Below are 20,077 nucleotides of genomic sequence, written 5' to 3'. Positions count from 1 at the left end.
TGGCAATCTCAATTTACAACAGAGATTGTATAGGATCATTTAAGCAAAAAAAAATGTGAGTATAAATAAACATTCAACTAAAAACAACACAGGAGCCAACACCAGCAAGTTTTATGAAAATCAAGGTAAATACAAAAGCTAAGCATCTCAAGTGAATGTGAAACCTTGACAGTTGACAGAGCACGTCTACTGAAGAACAATGGGTTTTTAAAGGAATTGTATGCAATTATTCCTAATCATGTCAAACTGAACTAATCCAGAGCCATGCACAAATGAGAGTTAATACCTAGAATCCTTGGTTTTGTTTTCTTACATTCACTTAAGCATACCACACACACACACACACACACACACACACACACGCACGCACGTACGTGCACGTGTGTATTTGAGCAGACACACATTACAGAGTCAGGGTCATCGTGTGATTCCTTTTATAAGAAATTCAAGAAAGGCAAAAATCTACAGTAGATAAACAAAATCTGGTTGTTGCTTTCCTCTAGAGGAAGCTGAGAGTAGATGATGAGGAATGTCATGGGAAAGCATTATAAGATATTGGTCATGACAATATGTCTTAGTAAGCAATGAGGTTTCATAGATAGCAGCATGTGCTGGCTAGTTTTAGAACAACTTGAGAACTAGAGAAGTGGGATCCTAAAATGAGAAAATGCCTCCAAAACTTGGACAATAGGCAATTGCAGGACATTTTCTTAATTTGTAATAAATGTGATGTGGGAGGGTCCTGACTACTGTGGGTGTGGCCATGCCTGGTCAGGTGGTCCTGGTTTGAATAAGAAAGAAGACTGAGTAACTCACTTAGGCAAGCAGTAAGCAGCACTCTTCCACTACACTGCATTGGCCCCAGCCTCCAGTTTCCTGCCCTGTTTAATTCCTGAGTTCACTTCTTTCTACAATGAATGTTTATATGAAAATGCAAACCAAATAAATTCTTTCCTACCCAACTTGCTTTTGGTCATGATGTTTCATCATAATAATAGTAATTCTAGCTAGGACAATGGATTTGTCAAAACGCAACAAGTATGTACTTAAAAGTTTTCCATTACATCATAGGCATTTCTTACATTAAAAGCCTTGAAACGGATACTAAATTCTAGTTATTAATATGAAAGCTAAAATAATTATGGAAAATGAAATGGTGCTTGCAACAACATTTAGGGGAAAAATATGGGGAATTATATATTTATATGAGGGAATTGATATGTTGCCACATTATTTTTATAATAAAATATAAGGAGCAAAACATAACTCAAAGGTAAAAATAGCTACTGTGAAATTTTATTTGAGACTAGTTCAAAGTAATATTAAGAGAAACGTATATATCAGAAATACAGAGGGAAAAAAGTATGACAAAAACAGCAAATAGTTAAAAACAAGGGAAACAAATAGCTAAAGTGAAAAGAATAAAGAAATGGATAATAAAACTATTATATAGAATAATGACACTTCTGTAAAATCCAATTTATATTTTGTGAGTAGGCAAGAGTTAGGTAAATGACTATGAACTTTACACAGCAACAAAGCAGGACAAAACTATAGCAATTTCACACTGATATCAAACACCTTAAAAAAATGTTATGTGGTTTGTGGCTATACCACCCTGAATTTAAGAGCTAATCTGATCTTTTCAGCTAAGGAGGGTCAAGCTTAGTAAGTACTTGAATCGGAGAAAATACTAAGAGAAAATCATATCATCCATAAAATCAATAAAAAGAAAAATGTCAGGAAAGACTGACAAGAAACATATGGAGGAATGGACAGAGATTTGAAGGAGGCAACTTAAAGTTGGAGGTAAGGTAGTACAGAGAAAGTAGCTGTAATTGAAGAGAAACCTCAGGGTCTGTCCTGAAGGCAAGTCTCTGCCCATCAGGGGCTCTAAGTTGTAAACATGAAAATGTCTTTGAAAGTAAAGATGCAGGAAGAAGAATGCTAGGGTAGGAGTTCCATGCTTGCCAACTGCACTGGAAACAGTCTCCCCCAAGATCAAAAGTCAAAGCACATAGAGGAACCTTGAGCTGTGGTTAGTCATAAAGAATGATATTTTGTCCTTTCCTGGAAAATGAATTGAACTGGAGAAATGATAACCTACAGGGAGTAAATACATGATACTTGAAAGAAAATGATTTTAAGAAGTTCATCACCTCATAAAATAACAAACCACTATAAAAGTTACAAGAATATAAAAAATAAGCTATTAAATAAATTATTGTATAATCATTGAACTCCTACATTTTCAAAGCATAGATAAGAAAAGGCATAATGTAAGTTGCTACAAAAAATAGAAACAGGATTATATAGGTATAATTTTATTTACAAATTAAATTATTTTTCTAAATTTCCTGTACTTTCTATATTAAGCATATATGATACATAATTTATCTATACTTTAAAAGCAGCAAATCTTGGGGTTCAGGAAGTAAATGCTTATTTTATTATTTCAGAGCACACACTGTTCTTGCAGAGAACTTGAGTTGTTTAGAGTACCCATATCAGCTAGCTCATAACTGCCTACAACTCCAGTTCCAAGGGATCTGACTTCCTCTTTTGACCTCTACGGGCACTACAGTATGTGTACAAACCCATACTCAGACATACACTTATACATATAATAATCAAAAATAAAAATCAAATTCTAAAAAAGCAGTGTTTGTGAAAATATAATTTAATGTGAAAACTTCTTAAGTGATTATAATATGAAATTTTAATAATTAAAAAAATCAATGAGAATCTCATTCATACAGATTTTTAAATTATATTAAACCACCCGTATTTCACTCCAATTATTCATATCTCTTCCCCAAACTTCCCCCTCAACTTCAACTCCTCTTTATTACTTTTTAGTATTCTGCTGAGTCCAATTAGCAATATGAGTATATTCATATATATGGGGACATCCAACAGTTCATGATTAACCTGTGAGAGACAACATCTCTAAAGAAAATTGAATCTTTCTTAACAACCATCATCTATATCTATCCCACTCCACCAAACCTCAAGAAATATTTGGATGTGAGTGGGACATAAATATAAGAACCAGAGGTTGGAGGGAACTATGTCAAACATTGTCATGCAGATCTGACAGGACTCTGCACCCATGAACTCACAACTGTAGTCGACTGCACAAGACCTGCTTAAGACCAAGCCAACCAATATTCCAGGGTGCGTAAGTGAAGAGCAAACAAGCCCACACCTCTAGCTGAGGAGATAATACACAGCTTCTACTTAAACAAGAAACACTCATTTCCTGAGACTAAATTAAGTATTTGATTTCAAGGGATAATTATTAGATAAAGTGGACAGTTAATCTATCTGGCCACAAATTATCTGTTGTACATCCACTTATTAACACATAAGTGTTGAAACTCATAATCCCCTGTAGGCTATCTTAGAATATAACAATTATTTTATAATTTATTACAGTTATGAAATTATAATGAAGGACAGTTAGAAGGTGCCATGACTCTGACAAAAGATGTCCCTTAAAAAGTAACAGTTAGGCCAAGCAGGAAAAGATTCATTAAAAGCAGGTGAACGACCTTGGTGAATGAAGGAGAAACCACAAGCATAGACCATGAGGTGCAAAGAAATGCAGCCTTCTACAGACTGAAGCTTCCAGAGTCTGGAGCAGAGCATCTCCACATGTAAAATGTCTGGTTAGATCAACTCAGCATTATCCAGAGACACTGATGTAAAGAGATTAGAGCGTGAGCTGCCTGAAAAGTAGGACCAGAGCAGGTTGAAGTAGATCATCATTTCCTCCTGGTACCCTTCTGGTAAGAACTTTGGAAGCTTGAGAATCTACATCTATGTGTCTCAGAGGGTATTTATGTCCACTCATGCATCCTGAACAGCACGTGGGAGATTCTGAGATGCATCACATCTAACTTTCATAATACAGAGTAGAATTTCCACCAGCTATACCTACATAAGCCTTTACTGATCCAGGTACTCAGCGTGTCAGAGAGATGTGGAAAACAGCTCTTGACAAAATCCTCAAAGGTCACTGTTGCTAAGGCATTGATGCTGGCAGCCACTGTGCTACAAAAGAAAAACAAAACAAAACAACACACAAGAAAATGATCTGAACTTAAAAGGATAAGTCATGTATCAGGCTTATCATCCAGGAGAGGCAAGGCAACATAGTATTGAGAAATACACATATCCATAAGTGTCCATGTTCTAGAACCTTACTTATCCTTCCAACCTTTATTTATTTAAATGCTCTGAAAGAAGACATGTTTTCATTTTATAACTCCCATTAATTTCCCTTAACAATATAGTAACAAATAGCAAGCAATAGTGGAGGAACTTTCCACATATACAGCAATGTGTGTGTGTGTGTGTGTGTGTGTATGGAGGAGAGTATTGCTCTAGGCTCATTTGGAAGCAGCAAGGATGTGACTATCCTAACCCCAAAGTGCAGTTTGCCATTAATGAACAATGTATCTATCTGTACATCCTTTTATTCATATGTAAGTTTTGAAAGTCATAGTCCTTGTAGTCTATCTTAGAATATAACAATCAATTGTAAAATTTATTACAGTCATGAAATTTTAATAAAGAACAGTTATAAGGTGTCCTGACTCTGACAGATGTCCCTTTAAAAGTGACAGCTAAGCCAAGCAGGGAAAAGATTCATAAAAAGCAGGTATTACATATTGAGGAGCAAAGGTGACTGTCGCCTCTACAGCTGAAGCTTCCAGAGAGTGTGGGCTGTAATTAGTAAAGGAGAAAAAAAGAGAGCCTGAGAAGACACAAAAAACAGCTAACAGCAGTGCTGCTCTGTTGCTGTCGGTCTCTGTCTATCTGGCTGCCTGGCTGTCTCTCTCTCACACTCTCTCTCAATCTGACATCACAAAATTAAGTGTGATAGACATGCCAAAACATCAGGAAGTTGGTGTTTTCTTTGCAAAATAGCATAAAAGCTATTCCACACAGAAAACGTGAATCTTTTAGTTCAATAAAAAACTGAATTAAATTTAAAAGGTGAAAAATTATCAACCAAGAATGTTTCCATCTAAAGAATATAATAAAACAATGATTTTGGTTTCAATTATTTGGCCTTGTTCACAAAGCATAGTTGTTACAGAGGGAGACAAAAGAATATAATTCATAGAAAAAAAAGAAAATTTCAAAAATATTTGTGACTTTAATAATTTGAAGGGAAAATATCCCATAAGGTCAAGTAGAAATAATTGAGATTTTAAAATACAATGTAAAGAAAATCGTGTAAAAGAAAACTAATAAGCAGCTTTTGATACATACAATATCATATATCATATTCATTAAAAGCACTGATATCATTACAGCTACAGACCAAAGGAGGAGGACTACAAAATGAGAGGAATAAAAATGTAGAGTTTATGAAATATTTGAAATATATAGAAGAATTAGGATGAAATAAAAGTAATATCTCAAGTCATTGGTAAAATGTGATTTATTTATTAAAAAAGTAAGACAAATGGCTGACAATTTAGAAGGGAAACATATCACTGCTCTACTTGATTTTTACATCACTTATATAGGGTAGATGATTAATAGTTTTACTCATTAATAACATAAAAATATACTGTGCTATTCATAATTATAGAATAGATTCCCTTACTAACCATACTCCGAAACAAAAAAAGATAATATCAAAAATGATTTATAATTTAAATATTTCAAAAATTGCTTAGCAACAAGGCAGCATGCTGCAGGATCGTGCTGTGCAAGGAACCCTTTACAGGGTAATGGAATGGAGTCACAGACATAAAGTCGAAGCTGCAATGGAGACCCAGTGAAGACAGAAGAGACAGCAGCATTGGAATAAGCTACAGGCATCTGGGAAAACCAGGTTCAGGTATTGACCATGTGAGTAGTAACAGGAAGGACACAGACCCTAGGGAGCCCATCTTCCAGTACTAAGATCACCAAATATCAGGAGTGGAATATTAGGATTTAATATCTGTAGTGTTGGGTTCTGATTTTGTCTTTGGCTAGGCACTCCTTTTGTGTGTCCCGCCAGAATTTGAAAGTAAGGAAATTGTTTTTCAGGTATTCACATCTGAGTTTGTCCTAGCTGTTGTTGGAGCATTTTAGACTTTTGATCAACACTGGAACCATGGAAACACTTTAGTCCTTTGTGAGGGAACGAATAGAGACAATATTGAAATAACAGCCAGAAAGTTTTAAAGTAGATATAAAAAATAGCCCTGTGTCCTGCATCCACACTTTACTCACTTACCAAAGAGAAGTCCCCCCACCGGTCAACCTTAAGAAACCTCAGTTTCCTCATCTGCAGACTGATGAGAGTGAGGATAAAGCTTCTCTTTTATATGTTATGTGATAGCAACAGTCACATAGAAGTGTAGCACTGCAGTGGCCACTTGACACTCAGCAAGTGCTCAGTATACAGTTGACCATGATCATCGTCATTCCAGTCAACTTACTATCACCATCACCACCACCACCACCACCACCACCACCATCATCATCATCATTATCATCATCATTATCGGCAGCAGCAACAGCGGCAGCTTGTCAACATACTAACCTCAGAGTTCCACTAAAGGCACAAGCCACAAAAAGTCCTGGCAGCCCTGGCATAGTTGCAAAAATCTCCATGACGAAATATGGCATCAGCTAAAAAAAAAAAAAAGAAGCAGAAATAGAGAGAGGGGGAGAGGGGGGTGTACTAATAGTCAGCTCATCAATATCTGAAATGTTGAAATATAGATTTCAGCACCTGAAATGAGAAATTTGGTTCCCAGTATCTTTCTTTAATGTGTGAATTTTTTCTTGTATGTTTTTCTCTGAATTTAGAGTTAATCTCTAAAACCCACCCTTAACATATATCTTTCAGGGAACCTAGGTGTAGCCCAGCTTGTGGGGAAGGAGGCTATACATGGCCGTGGGCCAGCTGAATACATATGGAAAGAAAGGGAGAGTGAATGCCTTTCAGGAGAATATTGTGTCTAAGTTTTCAAAACCACATTTAGTGATCTATATTTTCATGACATATTTTGCTATGGTGGGAATGTAATAATAGGAATTATGAGAATAAAATAAAGTTCAATTATTTATTGTTTAATCTTCTTTACAGTCCACTCATTATCCCCCTCCCATTCCTCCCTCAGACTGTTCTTCATCCCATTCCTCCTCCCTACCTCATCTCTAAGAGGCTGACTCCACACCCCACCCTTACCCCATCAGAACTTATCACTCCCTGGAGCCTCCAGTCTCTCCAGGGTTAGGTGCATCTTCTCTCACTGAGGCCAGTCCTCTGCTGTATATGTGTAAGGGGTCTCATATCAGCTGATATATGCTACCTGGTTGGTGGCTCAGTGTCTGAGAGATCTCAAGGGTTCAGGTCAGTTGAGACTGCTGGTCTTCCTATGGGGTCGCCCTCCTCCTCAGCTTCTTCCAGCTTTTGCTACTTCAACCTATTTGTTCAATTTTATTATTTAATGTTACCTTGTTTATTTTTTTGTAGTTTTGTAACATGGTCTCATACAGCCCAGGAAATCCTCTCAAATTCGCTTTGTAACTAATGCTAGCCTTAAATTCTTGATCCTCTGGCTCCATTTTTAAATCTGTAATTCCAAGTACTTGACACTGTGTTCATTTTTCTTCAGTTTTCGATGAAAGAATCATTAGTCATTCTTAGACTACATAGAAAAGAGTATTTCTAACACATGGATTGATACTTAGCCTGTCTTCAGACTGCCTTCATGAACAAGGGAAAGTGCTCTCTTTCTGTAGACCCACTTCTATATATTAGAATGTACTGTGTGTGAGGTCACTCAGGAGTTGGGGCAAGAACCTGGAGACTTGCACTTGGCCAGTGGGAGGTAGGTTTATGTGGAAAAAGGATAACTCTGCCACTACATAACATATTCCTGCTATGAAACCAGAAAAGTGTTATACCTGGTCTGGTGCTGAAATAACGCCAGAAGTCCAAGGGTCGCAGTCCTTGAAGTAGGAGTACATGATCAAGCCAGAGAAGATGGCACACACCGCAATTATCCAGAGACCCAGCAAGTTAAAGTACAAGGCACTAGAAAAGAGCACATGAGCATCTGTTCTGAAACACTGCAGCTCAGCAAAGACTGAAGGGCACACTTCGAAGGGCTCATTCTCCAGATTCCAGGAAGCATTACACTTTACAACCTCACACTGAAAGTCATCACACTTTTTGGGAGAATTGACAAATTGAGTAAGTTAAGATTTTAGATGAATTTTCCTTTGAATAAGAGTTTTTCCCAAAATTGCAATGTGTGTGGTATATGATTTATTTTCTTGTATAAAATTTTACATAATGATTATTCCTATTATATAACTTTAAGTAAATTCCTTCTACTCAATTAATGAAACTGTCAAAAAAAGCCAAGTTATATTTTAATATTTTTTCTTCCAGGGAGATAATAGTGTGATATCTTAAAAATAGATGAGTATTGATTATAGTTGTATTGGAGATGAGAACAGATAAAAGTTAAAGTATTTTAGAGACAATAGGAAAAATCAACAGTAGGAATATCAACTTAAACAATATTTGCAGAAATTAATTTTATTTTACAGCACACAAGCACAATTGTAGTTGGGAGTTTTTTTCACGATCCTATACATTGCTTTCATGTACCTGACTGTGAAGATTTTACTCATATTCTTAATCTCATGGAAGACTTGAAAGTAAGCAGGCCTTACATTGTGCTAATAAAATAAAAAAATCTCAATGTTTTGAGACTCACACTGGTCCTTTTTGATTGTATTAATTCAGTCAATATGTGACAATGATTCCACATTTAAATGTAAAAATATACATTTTTTTCATGGTGACCATGGCATGATGTTTGAGACACATAAAAATATATGTATGTATTTACATGCTCACATCCATGCAATTCTTTCAATATGTTGGTGTCTGTACGTTCCTGTACAAACACGAGATAATGGCCTTCCTTAAACACTATATTATTTAATAAATGATAAATATTTAAAAAATACAATATGTTACTCTTGATGTTTTGGGGTAAAATGATGAGCAATATATACATCCTAAGATCCATTTATTAATTTATTAAGCAGAAATTCAACATATCACAAGAGAAAGTAATATTTAGTAATATGACAAAAACTTATTGTACTAACAATTCAAGAGGCAGGAGAAACAATTTTAACCTAGAAGTTTGAGGCTATTCTGGAATAATAGAGATCCTGTTTCAAAACTAAGTAAGAATATTAAATGGAAAAAAGAAAGTTATTATTTATTTCACCAAAAGATTATTCTCTTTATATATATATATATTTGATTCTAGGTTATCTAAAGGCGGATTTTTGTTTGAATTTAAATTTTAAATGAATTTTAAGATCAAAGATACATGTATTTTTCAGCATTTCATTTATTTGATAAAGTGATGACCATGTTTGGAAAGCTTATTTAATATAGTTTACTGTAATAAGATTTTCATGGTGGCTTGATGGAATGCTAAATAATGTATCTCGTCTCTTCATTTTGAATCATAAAATGTAAATATAGTGATATGGTAGTTCCCACTCTAGAATTTCACTTACAAATGGTTGAGTTATTTTAAGACAATTCTATGTAGCCTACAGTGAAAATAAGAAATTTACATTGAAATATTTTAACAATATTTTAACATTGTTTGAAGAAGTAGTGCAAAGGTGAGGGCCAAGAACTGTGAGAGAAGCTCTGGGCTTGCAACGCCACTTAGAGTGAAGTTTGGGCAGTTCTGCTAGTTGTATAAAATAATAGAACAATGTCTGTGGCTTCTCTCTAGCAAGTGGGCGGTTCTGGATTTTTGTTGGAACCTAGAAAATCTAGCTGTGCCTGTTCTCACATTCTACAGTAAACTGTCTGTCCCTGTGAGAGCTGCTGCAGCCATGGGCACATGCCTTACATTTTGTACATCTTAAATCTCTCCTTAGAAATGTTAAGGTTAGCTACTCGCATTAAAGACTCCTGAAGCAGAGAGTTAGACATGGAGGGAACATAACTTTGGTTGACTTGCAAATGTAAAGTGAAGCTTGATTGGTTCCATTTCTCTAAGTATCTACAGTTAGGGAAACAGAAGAAGCTTAAGGCAAGCTTATGGGAAGACAGCAAATAGCTCAAGGAATCGGGGATTCTTATAGGGATGAGTAAGCAAGGCGGTTATGTAGCTTTAATCAAAAGCAAGAGTTCTTTGCTTTCTTCTGTTTGTGCTGTAAAAGCCTTATGCCTGTATTCCCTCTGTGGTACCACAAGAAATATTTGAAATGAAACTGCCTGATTCATCAGTTACCATGTTTTTTTTAAAAAAAAAATTAACTATTTAAAATATCAAAATGTGTCTCAGTTTACCTCTGAACACATAAAAAATAAGCAACAGCTGAAGATAACACAATGTATCAAAAATGACCAGGGCCATCTTGCTGTGGAAACTATATGCAAGAAGGATGATTTTCTCCTCCTCCTTACTCAATGCACCTAATCTAGCCTACTTATTTTTCAGTAAATAAGGACAAAAATTAATCAAGAGGGAAGCCAAGCACAGTATGCTGAAATAGAAATAGTTATGTTTGGCTGAAATAGTTGTGGAAATGGTTGTATGAATACTTGCTACATGAGCATGTAGACCTACTTTTGGATTCTAGCACTTGTGAAAAACAAGACATGGTTTTACATGCACTACAGGGCTGGGAAAAGCAGAGACACAAGAGTATTACTGGGCTGCCAGTCTAACTCCAGGTCTAGGGAAAGATAATGTCTCAAAACAGTAAGACCTGGCATGGCCAACGTCATATGCCTTTAACCCAAAACTCAGGAGGTAGAAATAGGCAGATCTCTGTGAGTTTGAGGCCAGTCTGGTGTGCAGAGTGAACTCCAGCACATCTAGAGCTATATATGGAAACCCTGCAACAAATAAGTAACAAACAAACAAAAAAACAGAGATGAGGAGTGATGAAGAAAGCATCCAATGTTCTCCTCTAGCTTCTGCATGTCTGCACTTACTTTCCAACACATACTTCTGCATATACATATATACATACATACATACATACATACATACACACAAATTCAAACACACACACTCACAATTGCACACAAAGACTTTGAACAGATTAAATAACTATCTACTTGTTTTTTTCTGTCACATGCATGCATACTTTAATGACTCACTGAGGTAAAGGATAACATTTTTTTTTTAATTGACAACTTACAGCTTAGCATGCTTTTCTGTTTTGCAAGAGATGCATCTCTGGATGGTTGATTGGTTCACTCCATAGATTCCAAGCCAAGTAAAAGTGCCTCCTACTGCAATTGTCCAAAAAGTGTGCCGTCTGAGAGGATCTACATCAAAGCTGTGACCCAGAAGGAAGGAAATAACAGATAGTTTTCTTAATGCTCCACTGTTATCATTTTATTAAGCCATATAACTAAATTTTATAAAGCGTGAAAAAATAGCATTGGACATACTCGACAATGTGTAGCCGGGATCCATTTCGTGCTTGTTCTAACACATTGTTGAAGCCACCAACATGATTTGATCCTTGAATGAGGACTGTTAAGAAGCCCACAATCATGACAACCATCTGAAATGCATCTGTCCACACCACTGCTTTTAAACCTCCCTGAAATAGGAAGAATAGTGCAATTGAAAAGGGCATCTGTAACCCCTCCAAGTCAGATAGTCTCCCTACCACCGAATTGCGTATGAACTCATTCTGATCTGTTACTGAGCATCTTTCAAAGGGCAAGTTTTGGGCTAAATATGGTGATATAAGTAAGTGAAGAAGACAGGTCCACATGAAATAATTCTATGAGTTTTTAAGGTTAGTGGTAGAACTGGAAATTAAGAATAAATACAAATTTTTACTTAAAAGTGTGGGAAGGGTCATGGCCTGGTTGGTCTGAGGAAATAGCCATTAGGGTAAATTCTGAAGAATAAATAAAAATGTATGAGGTTCAGCATACAAATCAAGAAGGGAAAAGAAATGTAGGTTTCTGAAGAAATGTGAGAACCCTGGGAAATATAGATGTGGATAGAACAAGGGGCACACTTGTAAATTTTCTGGAAGTCAGAATGGATACATTTAGACAAGATCATTTAAATTATTCTCCAAGAAAAAAGAGAGGCCAGTATGATGAAATTTGTATGACGTAGCCACTGGTCAGCTCCTATGACTACAAGTAGAATAAAAAGTTGCAAGTAGAATAGAAGTTGCAATAGAATAAAAAGTTCCAAGTTATTATTGATACCCAAGATAATCAATGGTTTGAAATAGAACGGAAAAGGAAAAAATGTCTCTGATTTTGAGAGATATTCCAGACATAAGATTCTCATAGTGCACTAAATAAAGATGAGGAAGACGTGAAAGAATTCAGTGCAAACACACAGGTCCAGCTGGACAAATCTAAAGTTTTAATGTAACTAGTGGCAGCACATTTTGGAAACTGCAAGACAGAGAATGAGACAGAGAGACAGAGTCAAAGAGAGACAGAAGACAAAGACAGAAATGCACAGTGAACAACTAAGAAGGAATAAATATCAGTTTCTACATATATGTGGCATGAGGAGTTTTAAAAGCAGCATGGTGATTAGATGGGCAATCACACCAGAGTTCAGAAATCAAATTCAATAAATAGTTAAGTTCACCATAATTATTAAGCATGAGATTAAAGCAGTGAATATACCAAACTTGCCTCCCTTGTAAAGGAGGGGCAGAAGAAAACCAATGTCCACATTCCTCTCCAGAGGCCCTAAATTAACTGAGGAATTAACTTAGGCTAGGCTTGTGTTCTTTTCTTTCTGAGTTTTTAAAAGCTCCACAAATGATTCTAATGTAGAGTTCTTGCTGGAAACACGTGGGCAGGCAGGAGAAAAATGAGAGCTTGCTGTAGCATTCCATCACTTCATTCCCCAAGGACCATCATGAACATGGCAAAGGCAATTAGCGAAAAATTAAATGAAGTGGCAGATAAGGTGTTTTGCAAGTGAGTAAGTGCCAGTAAAATGAAAGGAGGTAATATTTTTAACACTATAAAAATGGATTTATCATCCTGTTACTCCTCCAGAGTGTCAGTAACTTCTATGAAAAGTTGGCATACTCATCTTTAGTTTGAGAGGAAGGAAGACACTGGAGTTGCCCACCATTTACTTGATAATTAAAATTAAATCATAATCTTAATCATTGAAGTCTCTGCTAAAAGCATTGTATTTGCATATAATTTTCAAATAATGTTTTGAAGAATAATAAATCCCCCAGAACAACATACACATCTCCAGTGTAGCACTATCTTGATTGTCCTTAAAGATGCTAAACCCAACAAGCATGTTAACACATGCCTTTAACCCCAGCATTTGGAATGCAAAGGCAGACTCTGAGTTTGAGGCCAGCCTAGTCTACATAGTGAGTTCCAAGATTGGATTCAGTGCAAATAGTGAAACTGTCTCAAAAAACAAAAACAAAGATGTTAGTTTTTCTGATTCAAACTTCAATTTTTCAGTACTATGAAGATGAAATATTAAAGGCTTCCATTTTCAGAGCATATTTATCATTAATTATATAAGATTCTGCACATAACTGAACATTAGCTGGTCATCCAAGAGTAGGGACTGTATATCCTCTTGCTCCCTCCCTCCCTTTCTCCCTCCCTCCCTTCCTCACTCCATTCTTCCCTCATCTCTCTTCTCTCTCTCTCTCTCTCTCTCTCTCTCTCTCTCTCTCTCTCTCTCTCTCTCTCTCTCTCCCTCTCTCTCTCTCTCCCTCTCACTATGTTTCATTTAATTGGTGTGATTGCACTGACTACTAAATTGCAAATGATCTGGATATCAGGAATCACTTTTAAAAAGCTCTTCCATTGATTAATCCCCAAATGTAGATTATCCACAAGATCAAAGAATAAAGTGAGTACAATAGGAAAGTCACAGCTGGTTAAATAGTTTGTTAGTGAGGCACTGTCACTCTAGCCTGGGTAGACAGAAAAGAGATGGAACAGAGGTTTGGTAGGGTAAGGAGAGATGAGGGGCTAATGAAAGAATTTCAACTCTACACTAACAAGTTTGTTATTCTTGGAATAGTTGAAAGCAATAATTTGGTCTTGAAAAAAATGTTGGTTTTAGGCATAAGCATACAGACTGTGTGAGAAAGACTAGCAGCACAGAGCTGGTTCAGTATATGACAATTTTTCTTTTTTATACAGTGACTATTGAAACATAAAGACTTATTCCTACTTACTTTTGAGCATTTCTTATTCTATCAATACTTACTTTCCTGTTCTCTTGTAGAGATACATTGAGATGTTATATTTAAACTCCACTTTCTCATTTTGCCTGTTTCATTACAGAGAATACATAGAACCTCTTGAAATTTCTCATCCAGTTATGAATGTCAAAATTTAACCAATTAGGTAGTGCTCCAAATTAAAGATTTTTGAAAGCTTTAAATCTGATTGCTATCTTCCTAACTCATGTGCTATAATTTCATATTTTGCAGGGTTCATTCTTTAAACCCATAACTATATACAACAATTATTATGTTTTGATATTTTATATTACAAATAATAATTAGAAAAATTGATAATGTTACTTATAAACCACATTAAAACAATGATTATCATGTGCCAAAATTTGAGAATCTTTTGTATGAAGTCCTTAGGTAAAGAAATGCTTTATATTTCAGAATCTTACAGATTTTGGAATGTTCATGTAGAGTTTATGATAGAGTTGCTAAAATGCAACATCTGAGATGTTCTAAAGTTTAAATCATTTTGAGCATCCTCTAAGTGTCATATTTGGGTGGCACTTTGGACTTTTGGATTAGGGTCACTCAGTTCGTATTTCCTTTTATCTCATAAACTACACTATTTTATCCAGTCAGTGTTTCCCTTCATGTCACAGTATTTCCTTTATATTAATCCTAGGGGATGATTTGTTAGTTGTAGACTCAGATTAACTGATACACAGTTCCTCAAAGATAGCTTTTGATGGGAACTTAACTAGAGTAGTTTTCTCTCCATCATTGAACTTACTATCCCTGTTCCCAGATATTAAAAATAATAAAAGTTGCTAGGAAACCTGCATGCATGGCCTCTTTCTACATCGTCAGCTTTATTTTACGTCTTCCTTGTATATATTATTCAGTGCTTTCCCTGATGTGTCTAGAGGTGGACTTTTCTTCTCATCTTTAAAGATAGCACAAACTAAACTTGTAGATTTCTACCTTTTATCAGTTCTAAATACTTCAAATACACTATTTTTAATATTGCCTTTTCCATTCTTGGCATATTCTCCTTCTAGACTGCAATTGAACATAAATTAAATATTTTTCTATCAATATATCTTCATTTCTTTTCTTTCATTCATATCTTTCTGAATGCATGCAGCTATTTCTTCAGATATATCTTCCAAGATGAAAATCATCTCTTCAAATATATCCAATTTGTTGTAATAGTTGTAACTTTGTGGCAGAACCTTTGCCATATGTATAAAGATTTCAATGGCTGGGTGGAGGAGTTAAACTTAGATTGGCTTATAAATTAGGATGCTAGTTGCTGAGCTCAGTGATTGAGCTACCTATTAATTCTGAACTACGTTTGTGTGGTGTTTTTTTTTTTCACACAGTGACACTCAACTGGGTTCCAGAGAAAAATGTGGCAAAGCATGGGCTTGCAAAAAGTACACCCCAAAAGGCCATGGAAAATTGGAAGCATGCGGCTGGTGTGGTAGTGACCCACCAGTGGGAACTTAGCAAGCTGGGTGAATAGATTTCTGAGCTCCAGGTCAGAGAGTCTCCAAGCGATCAGAACAAGACTGGGCCTTGCCAGCGATAGCATGGATTGCTTTTTGAATATGTCATGCTACATAATCTGGCCATTCATGATATAGTACATAGTAAATTATTATTAATATAGTGCATCATTGTGTTGCATACTACATGATATACTAATACAGTATTTTATTGTACTAGTTTATGTATGTCCCTTTTTCTATATCTTGCAATTCAGTATGTGGTATTTCTTAGAGGCTAAATTTTGTCTGATGTTTTACTGTTCCTCATTCTTGGTATTTTATTCTATTTCTGATGGTAACATTACCTTAGGATTTTAATGGAATTATTTTACAGTGCTTAACTAGATTTATTCTCCATAGATAATTCATACTATATTTGCATTGACCAAAGCAAAAGGAGTTTTTAAACTTGACTAATTTCAGATCTCTTGAAAGATCTAAACTTAGTAAGAAAGTCCCAACCTTATCTATATTAACAGGATTCCAAAACTCATTAATATAATCACGATACACTTATGAGCTTGCCCTCAAGGAAGCCTGATCCTTCTTGCCCAAACACTACTCACACTTTACAAATATTAGTTCTGATTATCACACATTTAAATTGTTTTTATATTGCATTGTTTTGTTATTTAAAAGCAAGTGGGCATGGTGGAAGATTTCCCCAGGGAACTATCGTTTTCTGGGCAATCTTGGCTACACATCTAAAAGTTATGCTAGAGTCTAGTTACTTTTCTATTGGAGCAAAAAACTTATCATACCTGGTCAGATTAGGCAGAGAAGGATTCTCTTCTTAAGAAAAGTATGAAGAAGTAAGTAATAAAGGTAAATGTTTCAATGTTAAAAAATATTAGGATATGCAGAATATATGTTACAAAGGGTATATGATATGAGCATAATGCAATATATATATATATATATATATATATATATATATATAGCCAGCTGTAATGTGTCAATTAATTTTCTTTGCCATGGCACATAGACAATGTACCTGACTAGTAATAACTGGCAAAGTATAGCAGAAAATTATATAATGATTCAGAAGAATAAAAGATTTTAATTGTGTGAAAGGGATACAAAGCAAGTGTACATTAACTACTTATTGATCTCAATTAGTTGTCACAACTATATAAAATTCTATCAATACCACACTGTTTGCTTGAGAACTGAGAATTTTTATAATCAAAATATTAAATGTAATCTATAAGTAAGAGACAAAATAGCCACAGAACCTTCAGACTTATTAAGTGACAGCTGTCCTTGATCATTCATATACATGTATTTTGTTATTTTTCTTATAGCATACAAAGAAATTTAATGTTATAATTCTTCAGTATTCTTTTTTATTAAATATTTTTATTTTCAATATTCTTTGTTTACATTCCAAATGATTTCCCCTTTCCCAGATCGCCCCTCCCCATATGTCCCATAAACCTTCTTCTCTTCATCCATTCTCCAATCACCTCCCTCCTTTTTCTCTGTCCTTATATTCCCCTCCAATGCTAGATCAATCCTTTCCAGGATCAGGACAATCTCCATACTTCTTCATGGGAGTCATTTGTTATGTGATTTGTGCCTTGGGTATTCAGAGATTCTGGGCTAATTAATATCCACTTATCAGAGATTGCATTCCATGTGTATTCTTTTTTGACTGGGTTACCTCACTTAGGATGATATTTTCCCGATCAAACCATTTGCCTAAAAATTTTGTGAATTCATTGTTTCTAATTGCTGAGTAGTATTCCATTGTGTAAATATACCACATTTTCTGTATCCATTCCTCCTTTGAGGGGCATCTGGGTTTTTTCCAGCTTCTGGCTATTATAAATAAGGCTGCTATGAATATAATGGAGCATGTGTCTTTATTGCATGCCGGGGAATCCTTTGGGTATATGCCCAGGAGAGGTATAGCAGGGTCCTCCGGAAGTGTCATGTCCAGTTTTCTGAGGAACCGCCAGACTGATTTCCAAAGTGGTTGTACCATCTTAGAGCCCCACCAGCAGTGGAGGAGTGTTCCTCTTTCTCCACATCCTCGCCAATACCTGCTGTCTCCTGAGTTTTTGACCTTAGCCATTCTTACTAGTGTAAGGTGAAACCTCAGGGTTGTTTTGATTTGCATTTCCCTAATGACAAAGGGTCACTTATCATTTGATTAAGGAGATATTTCTTTCACTGAATTATCCCTCATTAAACATGATTTTCTTGATGTCAATTGTTTTATTCTTCTGAATAAAACGTTATTATTTTATGATTTTCATTGGTTGTTTCATAGCCTTAATTGGATTCTTCTCCAGACATGCATTTGGCTCTTTTTTTTTACATCACATGAATCAAAGTAAGTTATGAAACATTCAGTTCAGATCCCCACAATGACTCAAGCCTAGTGAGATAGTCCCACCCTAACTTGCTACCCACAGAGGCCCAAAACCAATAAAGCTTTACTTTTTGTGAATGAGCTCAGAGCCCAAGTTCTCTTTATAATAGATACTACAAAGAATTTTAAGGAAAATAATAGTCCCTTCATCAAGAAATTATGACAGATAAGGGAATATACTATTTCACTTAGTTTTAGAATACTGCTTTTCTCAATAATTAGATAGCTTCTTGTTGGAAATGTATCCTTATCCCATATTAGGAGGTAGTTCATAATAGTTTTTTCACAGCTCCATACATACCAAGCTACAGTAGAATGTGCAAACGATTCCTGTTGCAAACACAGAGGCCCATAGATCAAAACCAGTCACTACAAAAGAAAGAAAGTCATTACAAAATATTAACGGAAACTTCTCTGCAAAAAGTAACAGCAAATTTGACCTCCTGATTCTATAGCGTGAATCCTATGTACAGTTTTGTTGTAGCTTTTAGTTTATTTAAGGAAGTAGTACTTCCCAGTTCAATTAATGTCACTGCTATATTCTTTCAATATGGGAGATGTCACTGATAAAAGTATCTTTTGTATTGTTATTTTTTCTTTATTTCCAGGATTCTATTATCTCAAAAGGATCAGTTATACATCTCAATGTAGTCATAGACACCTTTTACTTTTATGTTAAGATCTTCTGCTTTATAAACTGGTCTTCAACACAGAATACATATGTAGAACTCTTATAAATGTAAAATATCAAACCTGACATTATTTCAAATACTCTCAAATACTGGAAAACAAAACTGAAACATCTAAACAAACAAAACGCAGCAGAGCTGTATGTTTATGTTTATAAGCAAGAAGATTTGAAAAGCAAAATCTAGTAATAGTTTTATACTATTTTCAGTATTGAGTACACTTTTTGAGCTTCACATATGGAATGACTTCTAGATTATCTCCCCCAAAAGGTATCAAATATGTATTTTCAAAGCTGATAATTCAGAAATTTTGAGATGTAGTAACTCACCTTGGTTGAGAGCCAGAGCAGGGGCGTAGACCACGACTCCCGTGTAGAGAATCTGTTGCAGACACAAGAACAGACAGAAAGTTGCAGTGGACCTGATGCAGACCCATGTGGACCACGGTTGCAATTGCTTCACTGGTGAAAATTAGTTAACTTCCATTTTATTTTAATTTTATTATCTAGAACTATATGAATATGAATCCCAAGAAAGTCCCATGGCTTCAAAATGCAAATATCTGGTCTATTCAACTTTACCAATCAGTTGTCTAGCATCAAATTGTCAGCATTGAAAACATAAATACAGAGAGCATTATATGGATTGAATAGGTTATAATTATAATATATATGTATATCATGTGTATATATGATATTCTTGCAATAACAATTAATGGACAAAAAGAGACCATGAATTTGAAAGAGATCATGGTTGGGTAAATGGGAGGGTTTGGAAAGAAGAAAAGGATAGGAGAAATGTTATATTTAAATTATAATATCAAAAAATAATAAAGATAAGATTGATTGGGATAAAACTTTATATTATATTTGATACATTCACTATTTAATGAAATAATGGTAATAGCCAAAAGAGAAAGATATTACTTGCCTCCTATTTCTTAGACAAATCCTTCAGGCAGAGGCTGAATTTTAGGAGAACAGGAGGCTATCTTGTAGCAGAAAAGTACTTGGAGAGTAGAAGTAGGAAGCAGTTTTTGTGTGTTTAACTTAAAATGAGGAGAAGAAGCTCATCAGAGACAAGCAGGCATGTTAATGAAAAGTCCTACAGTAGAGACAAAGGACTTACAGAAAAGCAGGCATTTCTGGAGTGACTCAACTTACTGGTTTTAAAATTTAAACCACGCATAATAATGCATGCCTGATCCCAGGACTTGTGAT

General features: G+C 35.3%; 1 protein-coding gene across 1 annotated transcript in view; it reads right to left on the bottom strand.

Moving 5' to 3' along the window:
* The window catches only part of Slc5a12 (solute carrier family 5 member 12), a 43,967-nt gene that overhangs the window by 15,515 nt on the left and 8,375 nt on the right, over nt 1–20,077 (bottom strand). Inside the window, exons 3-9 of the mRNA XM_052181395.1 lie at nt 19,187–19,238; nt 18,470–18,537; nt 11,477–11,631; nt 11,221–11,361; nt 7,927–8,056; nt 6,554–6,642; nt 3,944–4,056 (exon numbers count right to left, since the gene is read on the bottom strand). Coding sequence (XP_052037355.1) covers nt 3,944–4,056; nt 6,554–6,642; nt 7,927–8,056; nt 11,221–11,361; nt 11,477–11,631; nt 18,470–18,537; nt 19,187–19,238 — 748 coding nt within the window. The remainder of the gene's footprint in view (nt 1–3,943; nt 4,057–6,553; nt 6,643–7,926; nt 8,057–11,220; nt 11,362–11,476; nt 11,632–18,469; nt 18,538–19,186; nt 19,239–20,077) is intronic.

The sequence above is a fragment of the Apodemus sylvaticus genome, chromosome 5 (genome assembly GCF_947179515.1).
Source record: "Apodemus sylvaticus chromosome 5, mApoSyl1.1, whole genome shotgun sequence".
Taxonomy (NCBI): Eukaryota; Metazoa; Chordata; class Mammalia; order Rodentia; family Muridae; genus Apodemus; species Apodemus sylvaticus.
Note: the sequence above shows the minus strand (reverse complement) of the source record. Positions and strands in the feature narration are given on the sequence as shown.